General features: G+C 47.2%; 2 protein-coding genes across 6 annotated transcripts; one reads left to right on the top strand and one right to left on the bottom strand.

Moving 5' to 3' along the window:
• Window positions 1–873: 873 nt before the first annotated feature.
• Window positions 874–9,815, bottom strand: ZC2HC1C (zinc finger C2HC-type containing 1C). 2 transcript variants are annotated; one of them, XM_008272031.5, is made up of 3 exons: window positions 9,627–9,815; window positions 7,680–9,018; window positions 874–1,230 (listed from the first exon to the last, which is right to left on the bottom strand). In XM_008272031.5, the coding sequence occupies exons 2-3, from the start codon at window positions 8,997–8,999 to the stop codon at window positions 967–969; spliced, it is 1,584 nt and encodes a 527-aa protein (XP_008270253.4). In that variant the 5' UTR covers window positions 9,000–9,018; window positions 9,627–9,815; the 3' UTR covers window positions 874–966. The 2 variants fall into 2 exon arrangements, 1 of the variants encoding a protein (XP_008270253.4); XR_016226616.1 differs by lacking the exon at window positions 7,680–9,018 and having other exon boundaries at window positions 1,090–1,230; window positions 9,627–9,764.
• A 13-nt stretch (window positions 9,816–9,828) lies between these two features.
• Window positions 9,829–25,048, top strand: ACYP1 (acylphosphatase 1). Of its 4 annotated transcripts, none has more exons than XM_008272032.5 (3): window positions 9,829–10,194; window positions 15,383–15,474; window positions 24,627–25,048. In XM_008272032.5, the coding sequence occupies exons 1-3, from the start codon at window positions 10,032–10,034 to the stop codon at window positions 24,840–24,842; spliced, it is 471 nt and encodes a 156-aa protein (XP_008270254.1). In that variant the 5' UTR covers window positions 9,829–10,031; the 3' UTR covers window positions 24,843–25,048. The 4 variants fall into 4 exon arrangements, with proteins under 4 accessions (XP_008270254.1, XP_008270255.1, XP_008270256.1 ...); XM_008272033.5 differs by lacking the exon at window positions 9,829–10,194 and adding an exon at window positions 14,887–15,023; XM_008272034.4 differs by lacking the exon at window positions 9,829–10,194 and adding an exon at window positions 15,068–15,205.
• Window positions 25,049–25,625: the final 577 nt, after the last annotated feature.

The raw sequence follows: 25,625 nt of genomic DNA, 5'->3' as shown, positions 1-25,625 counted from the left end.
TTGGAACCTCCCCTCCCCCTCCCCTTTTCATTTACTCAGAACCCATGAATGGAAGGCCTAACGCACAGGCACTCTTCTGTGTAGAAGGATCTGGCCCTTTCTCCTTCCGAGTTTACTCTCCAACATAGAAGCTGAGCGATCAGCAGGGACGTGTAACACTATGCAGTGTCCAGCTTGCTTTCATGGAAGGTTTTGCCTCATTTAAGAAGTCGTTCAGCCAACTTGATTTGAAGCAGACTGCCTGTAATGGCTGAAAACAGGTCTCCCTCCCGTTCTTTCCTCCGACACGAAACCCATTAGAAAGAACAGGTAGAGAAAAGTTTAACGTGTTTCCCCCGATGCCTACCTTCTAAGTTACATGAGTGTGCTTCCTTTATTATACGAGACGCCAAGGGGAAGGCTGAGGATGTGCGAGTGCCCTAGCCTTACAGACTTTCATTGGCTTTTGGCCAGGACCACACACCAGGGAGGCCAGAGACAGACTTAATGCCTTACGGCAAAATCTTACTGTCTTGTAAGAGGTACCATCTGGGGGACCGTGATCCTCTAACACCAACTCAGCCTAGCACTCCAACTTGTAAGAGTAAGAAGAGTTAACAGGAGCCACACACACGCAGTGGCCACAAGGCACCACCAGATGCAGGCACTTCGCTGGCACAAACCACAAGTCAGCCTTGCAGGAAGACAGCTTTACTATACCCTGCTCCCCCGTCTTCTGTCTTCAGCCCGCCGTTCTCAGGGCGACGCCAGAAGGCACAGCAGTCCACGGCGGTGATTCAGTGGGAAGCTAGCGCGTCCCCTGCTGCCCCTGCTCCACAGTGGATCTCTCCTCACCGACTTTCTCTCTGCAGGCAGATCTGGGAGATGCAAAGGTTTTGTTTCTTTTTGCTTCGCATCAGATTAGTCCACTCCCGTTCACAGCAGAGCCTCCTGCACCACCAGGGAGGCGGCACCGGTGCTGGCTGCTCACCCGTAATGCTTCCTTGGCGGCGGGGGGCGGTTCTTGATGGTCTTACACTTGGGAACGTGTCGCTCAGCCACCTTGGGAGCAAAGTGGCGGCTACAGTGAGGACACTGAATGTAGTCCGGGTTTTCGGCAGGCAGGATGGGAGGCAAGTCGGAGGGGTTTCCGCCTTTGGCAATGGCCTGCTGGACCTCCCGAGCCTGGCGGAGGGTACGGATGAAAGACTCGTGCTTCTGTCTCCAGTTGCTCTTCCGCGGAGGCTCAGGCTGCAAGGGAAAGGGGAGACGCATCACTCGACCGGCCGTGTCTCCCCGAGTCTCCCTCAGAGTGGAAGGAAGGGAGGAAGGAAGGGTGCTGCTCCCAAGGCCCCAACAAGAAAGCAGCAGTGGTGACACCTGCCTGCCAGCGAGGTAGTGAGAGGCCCGCAGAGCTGCTGGGAGAGTCGGTGCTGGGGAGTACCAGCTCGTGGGAAGGGGGGAGGGGCAGGGCTGCAAAGTAGCCTCCCTGTCGTGTCCAGGTGTCCTACAGCCGCACGCACACAGGAGAACCGGGGCTTATCCTCTGGAGAGACAACTGCACGGCTTGCAGACTCAGGAAATCCTAAGTGGACAGGGCTCATCTTGGGCTGAAAGTGGGGATTAAATACAAGTGCACATCCCAGATTGCTGGACTCCTTCCCCCACTCAGCCCCAAGTACACAGGAAGCCTCTTAGGAAAGGGAAGGGGGCAACCATCCCAGACATCAGCCTTCAGACACCAAGGTGGAGAAGGCTCTGAGTCAGCAAGCCCCATTTAAGCTTAAATGTCAGTGGACAGCCAAGGACTAGCAGCTATTTGACAAAAGCTCTCAAAAGAAAAGAGCCACAAATAACAACTCAGAATGCAATAGGCAAGTAACACAGAAAAGACCAGCATATCAACAAAATAACTATTAGATTTTCCTTGGGGCCGGTGCTGTGGTGTAGCAGGTAAAGCTGCCACCTGCAGTGCAGGCATCCCATATAGGTGCTGGTTTGAGTCCCAGCTGCTCCAATTCCAATCCAGCTCTCTGCTATGGCCTGGGAAAGCAGTGGAGAATGGCCCAAGTGCTTGGGCCCCTGCACCCACGTGGGAGACCTGGAGGAAGCTCCAGGCTCCTGGTTTCAGATCAGCCCAGCTTCGGGTGTTGTGGCCATTTAGGGAGTGAACAACGGATGGAAGACCACTCTCTCTCTCTGCCTCTCTGTAACTCTGCCTTTCAAATAAATAAATAAATCTTAAAAAAAAAAATCGAAAAGAACATACTATATTTTAAAAAACATTTTCCATGAAATGAGTTTCTGTGAAAAAAGACCAGAGAACCAGAAAGACTTATTATAAATTAAAACTTTGATAGATAAAAAGAAAAATAGAAATGCTATAAAATGAAGTAAATTTCTGGCCGACACCACTGCTCAACAGGCTAATCCTCCGCCTGCAGCGCCAGCACCCTGGGTTCTAGTCCCGGTTGGGGCGCTGGATTCTGTCCCGGTTGCTCCTCTTCCAGGCCAGCTGTGGCCTGGGAAGGCAGTGGAGGATGGCCCAAGTGCTTGGGCCCTGCACCCCATGGGAGACCAGGAGGAAGCACCTGGCTCCTGGTTCGGATCAGCGCAGAGTGCCGGCTAGCGGCCATTAAGGGGGTGAACCAACAGAAGGAAGACCTTTCTCTCTGTCTCTCTCTCACTGTCTAACTCTGCCTGTCAAAAAAAAAAAAAAATGAAGTAAATTTCTTAGAATGGGGGAAAATAATGGAATAAAAAAAATGGAAACTTAAGAAGTCCAACAAGTGACTAGCAGGAGTTCCAGGAGAATGGAGAAAAATGAGGAGGAAATCGCTGAAGGAACAGGGCAGGCATCTGCCTTAGCAGTGAGGATGCTGCCTGGAACACCTGCATCCGGAACGAAGGGCCGAGGGCACGGCCCAGCTCTGCCCCAGATTCCGGCGTCCTGCCAGCGTGCGCTCTGGAAGGCAGCAGGGGCGGCCCAAGTCGTTGGGCCCTGTCGGCCCCGGAGCAGCCACGGGTTGAGTTCCCAGTCCTGGCTTCAACCTGGCCCAGCCCCAACCATTGCAGGCATTTTTAGGTTGTGAGCCAGCAGGTGCAGATGGGAAAGCCGGCATGCTCGCTCGCTCGCTTCCTCTCAAATAAATAAAATTTTACTTTCCTATTCATCTTCTAAAGTGTTATTTATTTGAATAGGCAGAGAGAGAGGGGCGGGGGGAGAGACACAGAGAGGTCTTCCATCTACTGGTTTACTCCCCAGATGCCTGCAACAGCCAGAGCTGGGCCAGGAGCCAGGAACTCCATCCTGGTCTCCCATGGGGGTGGCAGGGACCCATCAGCTGTTTTCCCAGGCACACTAGCTGGAAGCTGGATTGGAAGCAGAGCAGCTGGGACTGAAACCAGTGCTCCTATATGGGATGCAGATATCACAAACAGAGACTAAACCTGTGCCACATGCTCGCCCCTAATTTTTTTCTTTAAAGATTTATTTATTTACTTGAAAGGCAGAGTTACAGAAGCAGAAGCAGGGACAGAGAGAGTGAGAGAGAGAGAGGTCTTCCATCCTCTGATTCACTCCCCAAATGGCTGCACACTGGAGCTGGGCTGATCCAAAGCCAAGAGCCTGGAGCTTTTTACAGGTCTCCCACCAGGGTGCAAGGGCCCAAGCCCTTGGGCCATCTTCTGCTGCTTTCCCAGGCCATTAGCAGGAAGCTGGATTGGAAGTGGAGCAGCCAGGACTCGAACCAGCGCTCATATGGGATGCTGGCACTGCAGGCAGCAGCATTACCCACTACGCCACAGCGCCAATCCTGCCCCTAGATATGTTTAAAAATATATATATATATATATATATAATTGACATTCCTAGAACCAAAGGTCGCAAGTCTTGAGTCTGAAATGACATACCAGGTGTCCAGCCAGCACAGTCACTGTGACGTTTCAGAATTCAGAATAAAGAGCATGCTGCACTTTTCAGAAAAAGCAGCAAAATAGGTCTCATGTAACGGAAGGAATCAAAATGGCATCAGATTTCTTAACAGGAACACTAGGAGCTAGAAGCCAGCAGGAAATGCCTTAAAAGTTCTTAAAAATAATTTCCCACCTAGAATTCTACACTCATACAGTCGTCCAGTAAGAGGCTATTATACAGATATTTCCATTCACTCCAAAACCAAAAATATGCCTCCTGTGCACCTTAGTAAACTTCAGCAAAGCAAGAAGTAAAACAAGAAAAAGGAAGAAACAGGATGCTGGAAACGGAACCCGACACAGAAGCAAGAAGTCCCCAGACAACAGGTCTGCACCAGATCAAAAGAATAAAAACCCAGACCCCAATCTGGAGGAAAAAGAGGGGTGCAAGTAAATTTTCCAGAATTAAAAAAAAAAAAAACCCAACTGATACAACGTAAGAGTTGTTTGAGCATTCACAAAAACATGGGCGGGGTCAGCATTGTGGCGCAGCGGGTCAGCCACAACTTGGGATTCCTGCATCCCACATCAGACTACTGGTTGGAGTCCCAGGAAGGCAGCAGAAGACAGTTCAAGTGCTCGGGTCCCTGTCTCCCGTGTGGGAGACCAGGATGGAATTCCTGGCTCTTGACCTCAGCCTGGCCTACCCTAGCTGTTGCAGTCATTTGGGGAGACATGAGGTCCAAGACTGCTGGGAGTCACAGAAGATTAAAGGACACCTGGAAGGTCAGCTGTGTTCTCGCTGACTACACTGGAGGAACGACGGGGAGACAGCACCACTCCGCTTCCAGAGCTCAGATCTCTGCAATAAAGCGTGGGACGGTCCGGGGCGGGAGTGTCTGCGCCGCAGTCACGCCCCTCCCGCACCTCTGTGCAGCACCGTCCCCCTCACTCGTTCCACAGAGCGTCTGAGCCCAGACACTCAACTGGTTTTTCTTCTCCACTGCTTCTTTTAGATTCTGGCCAAATATAAATCACTGTGGTGGGACAGAGGGAATCCCCAATGGATTACTGGGTTGACCAGAAAGAAAACAGGAAAGAACAGTAACTGCCCACCGTATCATTATCTGTAAGAGCAAAATGTTGACTTCTCGTTGGAAACTAGATTCCAGGGAGATCACCCATGAGCACAGAAGGGACTTTCTTGTGATCTCCCAAACTGTACCCAAAGAAAGAACTCTAATTACAAATCACTCATCCTAAAATCACATAAATGGGAGTTTTAAAAGACCTCAGCAAATACATAAACTGTCAAGTCCCAATGGACAAGAGGCGCTGGTATAGCAGAGAGAGGATAAGGAAGAAATGCAAGAAGAGCATCGCTCTCATTTTTCTAGAATAACAGAGCTAGATTGAGCCTTTGACATCACACAGCCTAGGCTTTCCCCAGCTTTGGTCATTTGCATACTTCGTTTACTTTATTCTCCTTACTGTTAATTACTTCATTATTTTCCTTTAAATTCATGATCCTGGAAATCAAGAGCTTAATAAGTTGTTATATTTTTAAAATATGCATTAAAACTACTAAAATGAAGAAAAGTATTTGTCAGTGTGCCACACTTTGAGAAACACTCACTTTACAAACTAAGTAGCATGGCCTTGACGGGCAGGTTATTTAGGATACCATCTCTAGATCTGTCTAAACAGATGGCCTATGACGTTTTCCTAAACTTACCATGTCAATGTCCTTAAGGGCTTACTTTTATTTCTTTTTTATTTATTTATTTTCAATTTTATTTGAAAGACAGTTACAGAGAGAGGTAGAGAGAGAGAGAGGTCTTCCATCCTCTGGTTCACTCAGCCAGAGCTGAGCCGATCCGAAGCCAGGAGCCAGGAGCTTCTTCCGGTCTCCCACGTGGGTGCAGGGTCCCAAGCACTTGGGCCATCTTCTACTGCTTTCCCAGGCCATAGCAGAGAGCTGGGCCAGGAGTGGAGCAGCCGGGACTAGAACTGGCACCCATGTGGGATGCCGGCACTGCAGGCCAGGGCTTTAACCCCTGTGCCACAGCACCAGCCCCAGGGCTTCCTTTTTACCACTTGGTTTTTCTAAACTGAGAAAATTATTGAAAGATAACCCAAAAATCCCTTACCTTCAAGGTGTTTACACTCTAAATGAGAAGAATAATTCCAAATGTACTGTGTTTCAAGCATTTACCAAGAAATTATATCAAAACTGAGCTCCTCTTAAGAAAACAGGAATGGTTACAGGATGGTAACGGATCCCTGACACGAGGGAACAGGGTCTTTTTTTTTTTTTTTTTTTACAGGCAGAGTTAGACAGTGAGAGAGACAGACAGAGAGAAAAGTCTTCCTTTGCCGTTAGTTCAGCCCCAAAATGGCAAATGGCCGCTGGGGCCAGCACCGCGCTGATCCGAAGCCAGGAGCCAGGTGCTTCCTCCTGGTCTCCCATGCGGGTGCAGGGCCCAAGCACTTGGGCCATTCTCCACTGCACTCCCTGGCCACAGCAGAGAGCTGGCCTGGAAGAGGGGCAACCGGGACAGAATCCGGCGCCCCAACCAGGACTAGAACCTGGTGTGCCGGTGCCGCAGGCAGAGGATTAACCAAGTGAGCCGCTGAGCCGCGGCACCAGCCCAGAGCAGGGTCTACTGCAAAGAGCAAGGAGTCCTCTCTGGGTGATAAATTCAGCATAGTTTGTCTAGGTTTTTCTTATCTTCCATTTTTTACAGTAAACATTTATTATTTCTATAATTGGGAAAAAAAGTGTTTTTCAAGTCTAGATTTTGGAATCATTCCAACCAAGATTTATTGGCTGGCCCTGCTACTGAAGACTGACTTCAAGAAAGTTACTTAACCTGTCCAAGCCTTCATTTTTGGATGGAAAAAATGGGAGAGAATGAAATTCTCATGGAATTCTGAGGGTCACCTAAGCAGCTCTGGTCATAGTGACTGGCGCACAGCTGGAGTCAAGAAATGCTCATTCTTGGGGCTGGTGTTGCGGCACAGTGGGTGAAGCTGCCACCTATAACACCACAATTCCATGTAGGCACTGGTTCGTGTCCCGGCTGCTCTACTTCTGATCCAGCTCCCTGCTATTATGCCTAGGAAAGCAGAAGACGGCACAAGTGCTTGGGCCCCTGCAACCATGTGGCAGACCTGGAAGAAGCTCCTGGCTCCTGGCTTTGGATCAGCACAGCTCCGGCCGTTGGGGCCAATTGGGGAGTGAACCATCAGATGGAAGACCTCTCTCTGTGTAACTCTTTTGAATAAATAAATAAATCTTTTAAAAAAAATGTTCATGGGCCTGGCACCGTGGTGTAGCAGGTAAAGCCACCACCTGCAGTGCTGGCATCCTATATGGGCGCTGGTTCAAGTCCCGGCTGCTCCACTTCCGATCCAACTCTCTGCTATGGCCTGGGAAAGCAGTAGAAGATGGCCCAAGTCCTTGGGCACCTGCACCCACATGGGAGACCTGGAAGAAGCTCCTGGCTCCGAGCTTCGGATTGCCACAGCTCCAGCCGTTGCAGCCAACTGGGGAGTGAACCAGCGGATGGAAGACCTCTCTCTCTCTCTCTGCCTCTCTGCCTCTCCTCCTCTGTGTAACTCTGACCTTCAAGTAAATAAGAAATCAAATCTTTATAAAAACCAATGTTCTTTTTCATCTTTTTTTTTTACATAACCCATGTTCCCTAAAGAAAGCTGGTGAGGACACCAGAGGCCCTTACAACATTCCCCACACAAAGTCAAATCCACACGGCCCTTGTTACCTTGACCGAGGCTGGCCCCTTCCAGTTCAAGTACTGCTCCAGTTCTGTGCCCTTGGCCCGGGCCCTGGAGGAGTCAAACACCTTCCTCCTGGAGCCCTGCACCCTGCTGCAGACGTTGGAGTGTCGCTCCAGCCTCAGCAGGAGAAACGTGCGTCCACAGTGGCTGCACTGGCCCAGTTCCGGCTCTTCAGAACAGCTGGAACCCGAAGAGCCCGGTGCCCTGCACAGGCCGGAATCCGTACCGAGTCCCTGGAAAGCACCGTCCGGCGCTTCCGAAGACTGAGAGACCTTCTCCGTGGATGGCCCCGAGACCCCATCTTTGATTTTGTTACTGTTTGCCGCCAGCCTCTCCCTTTCCAGCTCCTGGACTCCATGATCAGAGAACTGGCATAGACCAGCATTTTCTCGAGACCGTCTCCAAGTTCCATCCTCTCTTCTGTCACTCCTGGACGCCTCCTCGGGCCTAAATCCCGGGGGGAAGACGGGCTTGCACGCGGGGTGGCTGGCACCACCGCCCGCTCTCCCCCGGGAGAGAGCCATTCTCCGGAGCGCTCTGTGTGCGTTCCCCTCGGCCTCCTCCTTGCCCCTCTGGATCCTCCTGAGCTCCTCCTCCGTCCTCTTCAGCTTGTTCCGCAGGACGATCTCCTTTCTCCGGATTTCCTCCTCTAAGCTCTCCCCCAGGGCTTCCAGTCTCTGGATCTGCACCCACTCAGGCCTGGTGAGGTTTGCCACGGCCCTCTCGCCCTGCATGGCGGCAAGGACGGCACCAACCACAGAGGGGTTCACCGTGCTCCTTGGCGTGAAGTTGCTGTGTGGAAGCTCTCTCGGCTCAGAGGCGCTCATGTAGGCACTCTGGTTCCCAGCGGGGCCAGCCTCCCCCGTACTGCGAGACTTCCGGTGGACCATGGGTTTCAGCGGGTACGCCCGATCCACCCCAACTCCCTTCTTTGAGAAGGGACCTAAGTATGGGTTATTTGCTTTGGGATGCCAGGACGGAGGGCCCGATGCAGCGAACCAACCTTGTCCTTGGCCCTGGGGCCCCCTGCCTGACTCAGCATCAGCACAGCTAGGGGAGCTGCCCCCGGCTTTGGAGCGCGTGTTCTGGTTGGCCGGGGTGTAGACGTTCTCCCGCGTCAGCTCTCTGCTGCTCAAAAGCCTCTCCCGGACATTGTTCCTCCGATGCCCCACAGAGGACGGCTGCGCGGTGTCACCTTGTTCATAAGGGTCTCGCCGGGCGGAGTGGAGCCCCGCAGCCTCTGTTTTATTATGTGGGAACATAACGCCCACAGGCAGATATGGAGCCAACTGGAGGTCAGCCATTCAGGGCCTGGATGGAAGCCTACGGGGAGAGTCAAACCAGATCCATGTGCTGAGTTTGTCTGAGGCTCACCCCCGGCTGCTAAAGTAAACTGTTGCTACATCTGCCCTACTCACATTTCCCTCCAGCTTCGCTAGGGACATGGCGCTGGGTGTGCCAGAGCTCTCCAATGCGCATTCGCAGTGAGTGGTGACCACCCGCTCTGTTAGGTCCCGAGGGTGGAAAGACACAGTGACCCGGTACCAGCCCCCGCCATCTGCACTCTACTCGCCCGCCAGCAGGCGAAGCCAGCGCTGGATGGAGGGAGAGGTGTTAGGCTTGGGGAACACAGTCTCTCCACCTGTGAACTGAAGGGTTCACTCCAGGCCCACCATCTTACAGGTGACAAAACCAAGCCAACCCCGTTCAAAGAGTCACCGTGGCGCAGACGCCGGAGGCCGCTAACCTGCGAAGAAAGGGGCTACCTGAGCCCCTTTCAGATCTGGAACCCGGAAGTTCCGTCCGGTGCCAGTCAACCCGGGCGCCCCCACTAAGGCGGGGGTTTCTGGGGACAAGCCCTCGCTCTCCTGCTCCTCGGGCCCTCGGGAGGTCGAGGTGTTCACCCCACGTCTCCCCGCCCTTCTGCGTACCTCCGGCTCTGGGGGCACCGCGGCGGCTCAGGGGAAACCCCAGGACCTGGCTTTCCAGACCCGGCCGCCCCCAACCGACGTCAGCGCAGGCGCTCTCCGCGGGCCTCGGCGATTCCCGTTGCCTGGAGACGAAAGCGCCTCGCGCGCCGAGCCCCGCCTCTCGCAGATCGCCGCCGCAGAGGCACGCGCAGGCGCAGTCCGCGCGTCTTCCTGGGCGGGCGGATGGCGGGGGGAGGGTGTTGAGAGTGGGAGGCGGGGTGCGGTCAGCCCGAGTTGTTGTCACTTGACCCAGTGTCCAGCCAACTCTGCAGCTCAGTTCAGCCCTGCCCTTGGGGAACGGGGGAGGAGGTGGGAGAGGCTTTTCTGGGGCGCCATCAAAGGAGAACTTGTATTTTTCTGAGAAGCATGCTCCCAGGCCCCGGGGTGTGCCCGTCCCTGGCAAAGGGTGGAGCCCCGCCATGTGCCCCGGAGTCATCCCACCGCAAGATCCCGGCGTCCGCCCGGTTAGCGGGAGTGGGCCTGCTGATAGCCCTTGTTAGCACGCTCGGCAGCTCTGTACGGGCCCCAGGTATGGCTGCTATCTTTCCGTGCTTTGCCTTGCCAAACTGGAGCTTGCCTTTTTTTTTTTTTTTTTTTTTTTTTTGCTACGCAGTATCTTTCCGGGGTAGATTTCGTGGCCAACCTAATTATTTTGATATTGTGATGTTTTGCTGTCACGTGGTGACCCGGACCATCTCTGCTTAGGACCTGGGAATGACTCAGCCAAATGTGATGATAATAAAGTTAGCATAACAGATTGAAAATAATCAGTATAACCTAGTTTCAACACTGAATGATGGTCTGTGACTTGTTGACATCAGAAGACAGTTTATTTGTCTTCTTCGTGCTTCAGTTCATTTGTGTAAGCTGTTTGGAACAGGCAGCTCGTTTTTTTCCCTGTAACTACTCAAAGGATTCATGCACATGGAAAATAATGTAGACAGCAGTAGTCAGCGTTAACGCTTCCACAGATCCTATTACAGCTTGTACACGGCACAAAGAAACTCTTTGGTGGGCCCCTCCAGGGCAGTCTTTTATTCCTTGTTTTCATTCCTAGTGGACTAGACTGCCTTAGTATACAAGGGGACTTCCAAAAGTTTATGGGAAATAGATTTAAAAGAGAAGTTTATTCCACTGCAAAAAATAACTGAGATCTGTGCATACCAGAGGCCTTCAAAAAGTTCTAGGAAAGGTGTATTATGAAAAAACTATGCATGTATATTTTGGACCAAAACAAACAATCTTTTTTAATTCCGTTTTTCCACAAACTTGTTAAAGTTCCGCAGCTCCAGACATTTCGCAGTTAGGTCAGCCTCTGACCTCGCCTTAATCAACTCCCACAGTTTCTCTCCAGCCTGGCTGACTTTCCCAGGGCGCCTCCCTCTCTCCTGACTTCCTTCCTTTTGTTCCGCAGGAAGAAGGGTCTCTCTCTTTCTTGAATTGGTGCCTTTCAGTACCCTCCAGGAGCTGACTCGGTCATTGTTCCCACTTCTGTCTTCATAACTTCAACTTGTGCATCTCCCTACTCTGAAAAACGCCTGACCTTCCCCTGCAAAACAAACCTCATTTCTCCTGATCTGCTGCCTCTGGTATCCGCCCCTCATTCATTTCTCTTCTTTTCTCCAAGACTAAAAAAAAAAAAAAAAAAAAAAAAACTCTACATTTGCTGCTCATTTGCTCATCTCCCTGTCTGTGTCTAATCCATCGTGGTATGGCTTTGACCACCTACACTTTAACTGCAAAGCTAGCAGTGACCCTCTAGTGACCAAAGGCAAAAAGCTATCAGGGCCGCTCTGTGGCGTGGTAGGCTGCAGCACCAGCATCTCATACAGGCACCCATTTGAGAACTGGCTGCCCCTCTCCCGACCCAGCTCCTGACTGATGGCCTGGGAGGGCAGTGGAAGATGACCCAAGTGCTTGGGCCCCTGCACCAGCACGGAGGCCCAGAAGGGGCTCCTGGCTTCAGATCGGCCCAGCTCTGGCCATTGCAGCCATTTGGGGAGTGAACCAGCAGATGAAGATCTTTCTCTGTCTCTCCCTCTCTCTCTCTGTAACTCTGCCTCTCAAATAAATTATTAAAATCCTTTTTTTTTTTTTTTAAGCTATCTCTTCAGGCTACTTGTTTGACAGTACTGATTAGTCACCCTTTAAGGACTTTCTTTTTATTTTCTCCTGCCCCCTCTTGGTTTCTTCTTCCACGTCCTTGCTCTGTCTTCTTCTTGATCTTTGGCACTTACATCTCCCCAACTGCTCCTTGCATTTATGTGTTCTCCTACCCCCTCTTATTTGTCATATATATGCACTTCCAGATATTCTCATCTTTAAACGATCTCAACCAAATTCTGAAATTGCAGATTTCACCTGTATAGATGATACCCAGCTCAGCATAGACGCTCCCCTTAGTTACAGACTTAAATCTCTTACCTCCCCTGGTGGTGTTGTGATGGGTTAAGCAGCTGCCTGTGAAGTCAGCATCGCACATGGGCACAGGTTTGAGACCCAGCTGCTTCACTTCTGAGCCTTCGAATGCTCTTGGGAAAGCAGTGGAAAATGGCCCAAATGCTTGAGTCCTTGCCACCCACATGGGAGACCTAGGTGGAGTTCCAGGCTCCTGGTCTTGGCTGTGGTGGCCATTTGGGGAGTGAACCAATAGATGGAACATCTTTCTCCCTCTCTCTCTATTTCTTTGCCTTTCAAATAAATAATTACTAAAAACAGAAAGGTATAACTGATAAATAAAAATGGTATAAATACAGTGTACAAAGTGATGTTTTGGTTTGTGTATACAGTATGAAATGGTTGGAATCAAAGTGATTAGTAAACACATCTGATCTTACTATTTTCTTCCCCAGTACCTTCTTTCCTACAGAGTAAAGTCGCAATGCACCACTTATCATGGGATTTCAACCTCCTAGATTAGATCCAGCCTACCATTCCACCTGCCTTCAGTTCAGCCCCAGAGGCTGGCTATGCATTAAGGCTATCTGGAAAGCAGCATCTGGATGTGGCCTGGGCATCAATATTTTTAACGCTTCTCCGAGGGTACAGCCAGAGTTGAGAACTCCTGGTCTGGCCACAACTGACTATTCATTCCTTTCTCACCTCCATGATACCATCTTACCCCCGGCTCCCTGTATTGGGAGGTGGTGGAAAATGACATTTATAGGCGTGGATTTTTGACTGACTGCTTGGAACTAAATCCCGACTCCCTGGCTTACTGACTATGGTTTGTAACTTTGGATAAAACACTGTTTCCTCCAAGAGCCCTTTCCCAACCTTCTCAGCCAGGATTAATCTCTGCTCTGTATCCTTTTCTGTCCTTGTGAAAACACAGGGCTGTTTCCTGATGAACTCTCCATGGATATTCATGGAACTGAATTACCATATTGTAATTGTATTGTCAGTATTTGCATTCACATGTCTCATAGTAAATTATTCATGCAAAGTTATTCATCGTTGTAATGCCTACAGTGTGCAAAGATTATTACTCATCGTTTTAATGCCTACATACTATCTAATGGTATCAATAGGTTTTGGATTCTATAAAGAAGCCTTTTTAAAATGAATTGTATAGAGACTAGCATTGTGGCACGGTGGGTTAAACCACAGCCTGCAGTGCTGGATTCCCATATCGAGTTGTTCACATCCCAGCTGCTCCACTTTCCATCCAGCTCCCTGCTAATGTGCCTGGAAAGGCAGCGGAAGGTGGCACAAGTACAGATGGAGTTCCTAGCTCCTGACTTCGGCTTGGTCCACCCTGACCATGGCAGCCATCTGGGTTGTGAACCAAGGGATGGAAGACATCTGTCTCTCTCTGTCAGTCTGCCTTTCATATAAATAAATATTTTAAAGAACAAAGTCTATAGAAAGAAATAACATCAGCCAGGCACACTGTTTAGTGTTATTTCTAAATATTGCCAAGAAAAACATTCAATCTATCCCCCTCTACACCCAGCACTAAGGGTTTATTATTCTCTGGGATCTGGATCCTCTCTGTATTGAGGAACTAGGGGAATGATGAGTTTCTATGACTACCATAGCAAACACATCCCACTATGCCAAGTCTGCCAACCTGGAATAGTCACGTATGGAGTCTTAGGTTATGATGGGATATAATGTATACAGACAAACCAAAGAGGAACCTAAATACCACTTTTTTTTTTCACACACAGTCTTTTAAAAAAAAAAAAGATTTATTTATTTGAATGGAAGAGCAACACAGAGGGAAGGAGACACAGAAATTTTCCATCTGCCAGTTCACTCCTCAAATGGCCAAAGCCAGGAGCCAGGATCTCCATCCTAGTCTCCCGCACAAGTAGCAGGGGCCCAAGCACTTGGACTCTCCTCCGCTGTCTTCCCAGGCTCATTAGCAGGGAGCTGGAGCAGAAGCAGAGCACCTGGGACTGGAACCTGCACTCCAATACCAGATGCCTGCACCATAAGCCTGGACTTAACCTGCCTGCCCTGCAGACATTCTCAGTCGTTAGAGGAGTTGGATTCAAATGTTTCCAGGTCAACTCTAATTTTAATCATTCTCGTGCCACAACCCTTCTCCCTTGAGAATTCTCTTCTCCCAAAATTAAATTCATGCAAATTTGGTTATTTGGCTTAGCTTGGCTGATTCTGCTACGACTAAGGATCCATGCCTGCTAGTGCTTTCGCTTTGGTTTAGTTATTCAAGCATTGTCTGGTGTTTTCTTAGTAAGTTAGACTCTGTTGGCAACTTCCAGAAGCCTAGGAGAAATAACTTCCACTAGTAACTCCTGGCTAGAAATTCCAGATTAGGCATGACCCAAAATGTGAGGAGAATTGGAAGAAAAAGGACAGAAAGACTGTGTCCTCATCAATTAATTTTCTGAGTGATATTTAATGTTTGTTGTCTGGCACCTACACAGTTTAAATTCCAGGGCAATAAACTAATGTATACCAACCACCTAGAACAGTGCCGGGCACACAGTAGGCCGTCCGTCTGGACGGACGGATGGATTGATGGAATGCATGTGTCCCATGTACTTCTTCCCATCTGCTTTTCTCCCCAGGAGGAAAAGGGTGCACTTAGCGACAGAGGTGTGATGAGGGCTCGGTGCGCAGGGGCCGAGCCCGGACCCTGGACAGATCCCCAACGCGAGGCTCATTGGGCTGCCGGATAACTGCGTCATGAAGTCCCGCCTTCTGGGCGGGCTCGGGGCCGGATCGCCATTTATGATTGGCCGACTTAGCCTAGGTGATGGGCAAGAGAGACTGCGAAGGCGGAGCCCACCTTTACACTTCCGGGCGCGACAGTTAGCGCTTGCAAGGGGAGCCGTTGGGCGAGGTGGTCGCGCGTGTGGTCTGCGCCCTGAGGGGACGGTCAGGAGGGTGAGCCCAGGAGCGGTTCCCGTCAATTTGATTCGCCCTGAAATGTTCATGGAAGGGGATTCTGGCAGCCACGTGGGGAGGGAGAGGGACCGGCATGGGTGTAAGGAGCTAATTAGGTAAGCAGGAAATTGACCCAAAAGAGGCCTGGGTGGATCGTCCGGACCCGAAGATCCCACACCCAGGTGACTTCCTGTTACTCCACACACTCGGCCGCTCCCTTAACGCTTCCGGGGTCAGAGACCTTGAGATCGGGGAGAAGTCGCAGTGGTTGTGGATGGAGAAGGGTGACTGTGGCCCTTTCTGCCTTGGGGCTGGGGTGCTGGAATAAATCATGTTTCTGCTTTCCCGATCTCTGACAGGTTTGAGCATGGCGGAAGGGGACACCTTGGTATCGGTGGATTATGAAATTTTTGGGAAGGTGCAAGGGGTGTTTTTCCGCAAGTACACCCAGGTATGTGGTCTTCAGGCTTTGGGGAGATACCTAGGTTATGAGACATGTAGCTGGCAAATGGGAATTGGAAGAAGCTGGAGATCTGGTAACTGCATGGCAGAGGTAGTTTGTAGAGCAACGAGTGTGAAAATGGCTTGCAGTTGGTAAAAAAAAAAAAAAAAGATGTAAACAGAACATTCTGTTAATGAGCTTTTCTAACGGGTACTTGGGCATCGAGACACACGTGTTAATGATCTTTCTTCTTCTAAAGGGAAATAGAGGGCTTCCCCAGGGCTAACTGTCATGACATCAAACCAAGTCACACTTGCAGGAAAGCTAACAGCGATCTGAGATATGACATTGAGATGAAGTGATGGCATCAGTGTAAGTTATATAATGGCTTCCTCTCATAATTGCTTCATTTTCTTCATATCTCATTTCTTTATTTTTTAAAAGGATTTATTTATTTGAAAAACAGAGTTACAAAGAGGCAGAGAGAGCGAAAAGTCTTCCATCCCCTGGTTCCCTCCCCAGTTGTCCTCAACGGCCAGAGCTGGGCCAATTGAAACCAGGAGCCAGGAGCTTCTTCCAGGTCTCCCACATGGGTACAGGGCCCCAAGCACTTGGGCCATCTTCCACTGCTTTCCCAGGACATAAACAGAGAGCTGGATTGGAAGTGGAGCAGCCAGGACTCGAACCAGCGCCCATATGGGATGCCAGCAGTGCAAGCGGTGGCTATACAACAGTGCTGTCTTGAACCCCTAGGCTTGAACCTTCTCTCAACCTCCCACTTAATTCCTTTTTATTATTTTTGGCTTTGAAAGAACATTTCCCTTTTGTAGCTTAAGATTTTCTAGTTAAAAATACTTGATCCTGGGGCCGGTGCTGTGCTGTAGTGGGTAAAGCCGCTGCCTGCAGTGCCAGCATCCCATATGGGCGCTGGTTCGAGACCCAGCTGCTCCTCTTCCAATCCAACTTTCTGCTATGGCCTGGGAAGCAGTACAAGATGGCCCAAGTCCTTGGGCCCCTGCACCCACGTGGGAGACCCGGAAGAAGCTCCTGGCTCCTGGCTTCGGTTTGGTGCAGCTCCGGCTATTGAGGCCATCTGGGGAGTGAACCATCAAATGGAAGACCCCTCTCTCTGCCTCTCCTCCTTTCTCTGTGTAACTCTGACTTTCAAATAAGTAAATAAATCTTTAAAAAAAATACTTGATCCATTCCAGAATAGGTAATGGTGACACTGAGTGTGGAGTTTGGCATTCCTACTATAGTAATAGGGGGTATTTGAAGGAGTGAATAAACATATGGCAGTCTCTGCCTCTGCTCCCAGTGTCCTCACCCATCTTCCTTTACCATGCACACGGCAAATGCACTCTCATTTCCCCTTCTGCCTTCTGGAGGGGTGTGCTTGTACCGCCAGCCTCAGCAGCTTGAGGGAGGACTGTAGGACTTTCCAGGTGTCACATTCCTGGGTCTGTGGTACTTAGATTTCAAACCTGAACCTTTGAAGTATGAATGTGAATTAGTCAACCCCCTTTTTCTCCAATTTACAAATCATTTCTTCCTGCTTCGTATACTCACCTGGGAAGCACTTACTGAGAAAAGAATCGTGAAGGTCGTTGCTGGAGGTATGTGCCAGTCAGTTTTGCTGTCAGTTATGCAGGGTAAGTTCCTGTGATTGAGCACTGATGAGAGCTTCAGAGATGAGTCAGAGTTCAGGGACAAGGCCCAGATGGTGGTATAGCCTGTCTTTCTCTACCCACCTGTCCCCCACTCCAGTTTAGAGAGAGAATAAAGGAATGCAAGGGAGAAAACTGATTTTCAAAACCGCAAAGAATATACCATCTGTTTTTTGTTAATCATACTTGTATCCTTTATTATTTGTGATCATTTACATGTATATGTTCATCTTAACAAGTGTTTTGTTTTATTACAATCTGTTTACGTGTCCATATCAAGTAGCCTATTACTTAAATTCTTTCACTCCTAAAGTAGTGAGTGAGAATACGAGAGGACTTTGTGAGTTGGAATAAACCACATTCTATAAAACTCGCCCTTGTAAAGCGTGTAGTCAGTGGTTTTTAGTATACTCATACAGTTGTGCACTCCTTCCAGGACATTTTCATCCCCCAAAAGAAACCTCCTACCTGTTAACATTCAATCCTCATCCCTGCAGCCCCTGGCAACTACTGGCCTATTTTCTGTCTGTGATTTTTCCATTTCTAGTCATTTAATATAAATGGAATCATACAAATGTGACCTTTTGTGACTGACTCCTTTCAGAAAATGTTTTCAAGGTTAATCAGGATTGTGGCACATATCAGCACTTTATTCCTTTTTATGGCTGAATAAAATTCCATTGTATGGATATATTGTGTTTTATTTATCCATTCATCCAATTGATGGACTTTTGGGTTGTTTCCAACTTTTGACTTTTATGAATAATGATGCTGTGATCATTCATGTACACTTTTTTAAAGATTTATTTATTTGAAAGGCGGAGTTACAGAGGGAGAGACAGAGAGAAGTCTTCCATCCTGTGGTTCACTCTCCAAATGGCTGCAACAGCCAGGGCTGGGCCAGGCTGAAGCTAGGAGCCAGCCAGGAGCTTCTTCTGGGTCTCCCACATAGGTGCAGGGGCCCCAGGAGTTGGGCCATCACCATCCTTTACTGCTTTCTCAGGCACATTAGCAGGGAGCTGGATCAGAAGTGGAGCAGCCAGGACTCAAATGGGATGCTGGCACTGCAGGCAGCAGCTTAACTCATTATGCCACAGCACCAGCCCCCATGTACATGTAGATGATGTTTTCTATTCCCTTGGCTGTAGATACCTAGGAGTAGGTTGCTGGGTGATTTCATTACTGTATGCTTAACCTTTTTGAGGAGCTGCCTGACTTTTCCAAAGCAGTTATACCATTTTATATTCCCACCAGTAGTGTATGAGAATTCCAGTTAATTTCCTAATCTTTGCCAAGAGTTATTAGTGTCTTTTTTATTATAGCCTTCTTAGTGGCTATGAAATAATATCGCAGTTAGATTTTTTTGTTGTGTGTTTATTTTATTTTCAAGTATCAATGAATTTAAAAGATTTAAGTCAGACAAGGAATATTCTGCAATGATAGTGAAACTAAAATACAAATCAGTAACAAAAAGATAACTGGAAAATCCCAAGATATTTGGAAATTTTGTAACATACATTTTTCTAAAATTGTGGTAGAAAACACAAAGTTAAAGTGTACTCTTTTGACTATTTTTAAGTACACAAGTCAGTGATGTTAAGTACATTCACACATTGTTGCACAGCCATCTTCACCACCCATCCACGGAATGCTTTATCTTGTGACACCAAAACTCCATACCCATTAAACACTAACTCCCCATTCTCTCCTCCCCCCAGCTCCTGGCAGTCTTGACTTTGCTGTCCTTATGAATTCAGCTCTTCCAGGAAATTCATAAGTGGAATCACACAGTGTTTGTCCTGATATGACTTGCTTATTTTTCTTAGCAAAATGTCCTCAAGGTCCATCCATGTTGTATCATGTGTCAGAATCTCCTTCCTAAATAATACTCTGTGTACTCTCAGAATGGTTTCCATTTACCTTCTAATGACTAATGAAGCTCAGCATCTTTTCATGTGCTTATTGGCACATGAGAGAAGATACTGTATACCTTCTTTGGCGAAAGTTCCATTCAAACTCAGAGCTCATTTTTAACAAAGTAATTTATTTGCGAGAGAGAGAGAGAGAGAGAGAGAGAGACAGAGGCGATAGAGCTCCCGTCAGCTGGTCCACTCCCTAAATGCTGGCAGAAGTCAGGACTGGATTATGCCACAACCAGGAGCTAGGAACTCAATTCAGGTCTTCTGCAAGGTTGGCAGTGACCCAAGCATTTGAGCCATCATCTGCTCCCTCCCAGGGTTCCCATTAGCAGGAAGCTGGAATCAAGAGTGGAGCTTGGACTCAAATCCAGGCACTCTGATGTGGGATTAGGCATCTCAGTTTACAGCTTAGTGCTAGGCTAAATACCCACCATCCCTGGTTCACTCCCTAACTGCCTGCAACGGCCAGGACTGGGCCAGGTTGAAGCCAGGAACCTAGAACTCAATCTGAGTCTCCCACGTGGGTAGCAGGGACTCAAGTACTTGGGCCATCATCTGCAGCCTCCCGGGGTATGCATTAGCAGGAAGCGAGATCAGAAGTGGACAAGCTATTCTTGAAACAGGCTCTCTGATATGGGATGTATAAGAAGCAACTTAACCACTACACAAACACCCACTTCTCAGTTTTTAACTTTTTATTGTTGTAAGAACTTTTTTATATATTCTGGATACTAGTCCATTATCTGATATATGATTGGCAGATATTTCTCCCATCCTGTGTGTTGTCTTTTCACTTTTGTAATAATGTCCTTTGAAGTACAAAAGGTTTTAATTTTTAAATTTAATTTAAAATTTAAATTTAATTTAAAATTTAATAAATTGAATTTAATTTTAATTTTTTAATTTTGACGAAATCTGATTTAGCTTTTTTTTTTTTTTTTTTTGCTTGTGCTTTTAATGTTTTATCTAAAAACCTTGCTTAATCTAAGGGCAAGCTATGTTTTCTCATAAAGTTTCTTCTAAGAGTTTCATAGTTTCACCTCTTAAATTTAGGTCTTTGATTCAGTTTGAGTTAATTTTTATATGGTATTTGGTAAGAAATCCAGCTTTATTCTTTTGCATGTGCATATCCAGTTGTCCAGGCAGCATTTGTCAAAAATATTTCCTCTGTAGATTTGTCATGGCAATCTTGTCAAAAATCAGTTGACCATCAATGTAAGGTTTATTTCTGGACTCTCAGTTCTATTCCATTGACCTATATGTCTATCCTTATGCCAATACTACCCTGCCTTCAGTTTCTTTAGTTTTGTGTAGAGATTTTGAAATCAAACTGTGAGTCATCCAATAGTGTTCTTTCTTTTCCAAATTATTTTTAGCTATTATGAGTCCCTTATGTTTTCATATGAGTTTAAGGTCAGTTTATCAATTTCTGAAAAAAGGGAGCTGGGATTTTGATAGAGATTGCATTGAATATGTAGATCAATGTGAAGAGTATTGTTATCTTTTTTTTTTTTAATTTATTTTTTTATTTTTTTTTGACAGGTAGAGTGGACAGTGAGAAAGACAGACAGAGAGAAAGGTCTTCCATTGCCGTTGGTTCACCCTTCAATGGCCGCCATGGCCGGTGCGCTGTGGCCGGCGCACCGTGCTGATCCGATGGCAGGAGCCAGGTGCTTCTCCTGGTCTCCCATGGGGTGCAGGGCCCAAGCACTTGGGCCATCCTCCACTGCACTCCCTGGCCACAGCAGAGAGCTGGCCTGGAAGAGGGGCAACCGGGACAGAATCTGGCGCCCCGACTGGGACTAGAACCCGGTGTGCTGGCGCCGCAAGGCGGAGGATTAGCCTAGTGAGCCGCGGCGCCGGCCTAGAGTATTGTTATCTTAACAATATTTGTTCTTCCAATCCATGAACATGAGATATCTTTCCATTATTTAGGTCATCAATTATTTTCAACAATGTTATATAAGTCTTAAACATTTTATGATTTCCTTTTTTTTAAAGATTATTTTTTATTTGAAAGAATTACAGCAAGAGGAGAGAGAGGGAGGGAGAGAGAGAGAGATCTTCTATCCTCTGGTTGACTACAATAGCCAGGGCTGGGCCAGGCCAAAGCCAGGAGCCCAGAGCTTCTTCTGGGTCTCCCATGTGGATGCAGGAGCCCAAGCACTTGGGCCACCTTCCACTGCTTTCCCAGGCCCATCAGCAAGGAGCTGGATTGAAAGTAGAGCAGCTGGGTCTCCAGCTTGTATCCACATAGGATGCCAGCAGAGAGGCAGAGGCTTAACCTGCTGTGCCACAACACTGGCCTCCATGATTTCCTTTTTTTTTTTTTTTAAAGATTTATTTATTTATTTGAAAGGCAGAGATACAGAGAGAGAAGGGGAGACAGAGAGAGATCTTTCATCCACTGGTTCACTCCCCAAATGGCTACAACAGCCAGGGCTGGGCCAAGCTGAAGCCAGGAGCTTCCACCAGGTCTTCCCTGTGGATACAGGGCCCCAAGTTCTTGGGCCATCTTCCACTGCTCTTCCAGATGCACCAGCAGGGAGCTGGATCAGATGTGGAACAATCGGGACTTGAATTGGTGCCCATATAGGATGCCGACACTGCAGGCAGAGGCTTAACTTTCTATGCCACAGTGCTGGCCCCAGTTTCCTTTTTTTTTTTTTTTTTTTTTTTTAAATTTTTTGCCAGGCAGAGTTAGACAGTGAGAGATAGAGAGAGAGTTATAGACAGTGAGAGAGAGACAGAGAGAAAGGTCTTCTTTCCGTTGGTTCACTCTGCTAATGGCCGCTACGGCCAGCGCTGCGCCGATCTGAAGCCAGGAGCCGGGTACTTCCTCCCGGTCTCCCATGTGGGTGCAGGGCCCAAGCACTTGGCCATCCTCCGCTGCCCTCCCGGGCCACAGCAGAGAGCTGGACTGGAAGAGGAACAACCAGGACTAGTACCCGGCGCCCCAACTGGGACACCCCAGGGTGCCGGCGCCGCAGGCGGAGGATTAGCCAAGTGAGCAATGGCGCAGGCCCCAGTTTCCTTTTTTAAAAAAAGATTTATTTACTTATTTGAATGGCAGAGTTAGAGAGAGAGGAGAGTCAGAGAGAGAACTTCTGTGTACTGATTCACTCCCCAAATGCTCACAAAAAGGTAGGGCTGGGCCAGACTGAAGCCAGGAGCCAGGAATTCCGCTGAGGTCTCCTATATGTGTGGCAGGAACCCAAGGACTTGGAGCATCATCTGCTGCCTCCCACATGCATTAGCAAGAAGCTGGATTAGAAGTGGAGTAGCCAGGACTTGAACCAGCAGCCTGATACAGACTGTGGGCATCCCAAGTAAACCTTTACCCACTGTACTGCAATGCATGCCCAAGAGCTAACTTTTAAAAATTTATTTCTTTATTTATTTGAGAGAGCTAGTGTGCGAGAGAGAGAGAGCTCCCACTCACTGGTTCACTTCCCAGATTTCCACAATGGCTGGCATTGAGCTGGGCCAAAGCTGAGCCAGGCTGCAGCTGGTAGCCAGGAACTCAATCCAGGTCTCCCACTTGAGTGGCTGGAACCCAATCCCTTGAGCCATCCCCTCTGCCCTCCCAATGCTGTATTAGCAGGAAACTGGAATCAGGAGCCAGAAGCAGTTATCAAACCCAGGCCCTCTATTGGATATGAGATGTGAGTATCCTAACCCATGTTTGACTACCAGGCCAAACACCTGCTTCCAAAGAACTAAATTTAAGTTTTATTGTCTTTTTTAAAATTTTTCTATTTATTACATTTTGTATAGTCTTTAGTATTTCCTTCTTTCTGCTTGTTTTGGGTTTACTTTGCTGTTCTATTTCTAGTGTCCTAGGTAGAATTCTAAGTTTATTGATTTGAAAGAAATTTATGTTTAGAGTGTAACTAGAGGTGATGATTATATTCCTTAAAATGCTTTCAGATGACTGTTATTTAGATGGTTATGAGGTAGAATGAGCTTTTCGGAACTTTCTTGGGAAAAAAAACACTGTTTACTTGTTCAGGTTGCTATTCAAAAACTGAACATGAATCAGTAACATTAAAACATAACTTAGAAATGAGAACAGAATCAAGTACACAAAACTGGTGAAAAATTCCCATTCGTGACACTAGTCAAAATTTTAGTGTTTTGTTCAGATAAATCACACTGCAACCTAAAGATGTATTTGACTGCTGTAACCTCTTGCTGAAAGCTGCACAGTCACTCTTGCGGCTGTTTTCCGTATATGGTGAGAAAGTCAACTCCCCTAGGTTAATTCAAAGCAGAAGAATACAGTTGTTATACAAAGTCATTTGGATCTGGAATATTCCTCAAAATCCATGCTTAGCATTCTTTTATGTTTTCTAACTTGGCACTAAGAAGTGCATGCTGTAGGTATCTCCTATTTTTTTTCATTCCTTAATTTCCCTGTCACTTAAACTGTTATTTATTTGACTGGAGTCTTTTTTGTTCATTATGCAAACATGTCTTTGCTTTAAACATAACTGATTTGATGGATACTTCAGTTCCTCATCAAACATTTTTTTTGCTGTACATAACATTTTCTTTGGCAAACTCTAGCAATTTCCCACATTTACTAGGTCAGTACTCTGGCATTTGGACATGCAATCATGTTAACTCCCATTTTCTTTTGTAATGCAACCCCTTCTATTTAGATAGATTAATAATCAGTGACTTTTATAATACTCCAATGATATGTTTATACAAAAATAAAATTACCTCTAAAACAGTATTACATCTCCTAAATGGTCAGTCTTGCCATAGCGTAATGCCTTAGAGGAAAGACTACGGTAAGAGTCAGTACAGTGATCAGATGGTCTTCATAAGCGTATTCAACTTTAAAGGCACTGTGATTATTTAGACAGAATAGAAGAAAGTCAAGTGAAAACCTAATGGCCGTGGAGTCTCATAAATGTTTCGTGTTCAGAGGCCGGTCACCAGCTGCTTTCCTTCTCTAAGAAGCTGACAGAAAGTGGGCTTTGGATGCAATATAAACATGTTCATTAGACAGTTTCTCTAGAGTGAGAACAATGGGGTGAGTTGCTAAGGAAATTGTGAAAGACTCTCTAATGATCTCTAAAGATATAATGAACACTAATTCATCTGGATTTGTTTAGGTGTGGTCCTGGTTAAAGGCAAAGGGGAAGGATCAGATAACTTCATGCTTTTTCCATTTAATATACCCAATAGATTCTTGACTAAGAGAAGGGAAAATAAGCAAGATACAGCCCAGTATCCTAACAACAACCAGCCTTAGGGAATCATTTTGAAAGCATCTGTTTTGGACTTAGTCTTTTATACTTAACCATGCTGCCAATGTAGTGAAAACTTCTAGTGCCTGGATTTTATAGGGTAGAAGAAGGGTATGGAGTCAAGTGGCCAGCATTTGATGTTAAGATCAGCAGTGAGATCCTCCTTGCTGTCTTTCTGTTTTGACTGTTCTGGACAATGTCAAATTAGTTTCAGTGGCTTGATTCTAGGCCAGGGTTCTGGCAGCAGAGTGTAGTCTCACTTTGTTTTGCTCAATCTCAATGGATCTCTCTTCTCTCTCTTTTTCCCCCCTTAGGCTGAGGGTAAAAAGCTAGGATTGGTAGGCTGGGTCCAGAACACTGACCGGGGCACAGTGCAAGGACAATTGCAAGGTCCCATCTCCAAGGTGCATCTTATGCAGCAATGGCTTGAGACAAGAGGAAGTCCCAAATCGCACATTGACAGAGCAAACTTCGACAATGAGAAAGTCATCTCAAAGTTGGATTATTCAGATTTCCAAATTGTGAAATAATATCCTGAATCTAAATTTTCTAAGATAAACTCAGTGGTTTGGGTTGTTATTGTTAATAGAGATAGAACTACTATTCTGTATTCAATATTAGAAGTTGTCAGTAAGTTATTTTAGTATCAGGTATTTGAATGTTACTGTGTATTACATGTGACAGAAGGATTCCAGCTGTACACAATTGTAATCAATAAAAACACATTAGAACCTTATGCTTGGGGTACTTTTTTTCATCTTTGGTGAACTTCATTTTGGGCAAAGTAAGAAGTATGTGTTCAGAAAACATTTGTGGGAAAATGTTGAGGTATTTAAACAGGTCTGAGAGAAAAAGCAGTCACTTGGGAATCATTTCTTTAAGTGGCATCCCTGAAATTTTCTTCTTGAAATTGCATGCCTAATAAGAACAAATACCACAGTTCAGTTTGTTAGCTGTTCAAATTATGTCTTTGAACTTTTGGTTTTCTGAAACTTCTGCTATCATTCCTTTCCTCTGGGTCAGAAATTCACAAGTTATGGGCTGAATTGTACCCCACCCCTCAACCCCGGAAATTCATAGGTTGAATTCCTAATTCCTACGGCCTCAGAAAGTGACTGTATTTGGAAATAGGGCTTTTAAGGAAGCAATTAGGATTAAATGAGGCTGTTAAGGTGGGTCCTAATCCAATGTGACTGGTGCCCTGTAAGAAGAAATTCGGATATGGACATCTGTGTGCACAAGTGAAAGACCACTGATGCAGATGGCCGTGCGCATGCCCAGGAGAGGCCACAGACGACAGCGTCCCTGCCGCC

Source organism: Oryctolagus cuniculus, chromosome 20 (genome assembly GCF_051225735.1).
Source record: "Oryctolagus cuniculus isolate XC-2025 breed Fujian yellow rabbit chromosome 20, ASM5122573v1, whole genome shotgun sequence".
Classification (NCBI taxonomy): domain Eukaryota; kingdom Metazoa; phylum Chordata; class Mammalia; order Lagomorpha; family Leporidae; genus Oryctolagus; species Oryctolagus cuniculus.
The sequence above is the reverse complement of the archived record's forward strand: the minus strand, read 5'-3'. Positions and strand labels throughout refer to the sequence as shown.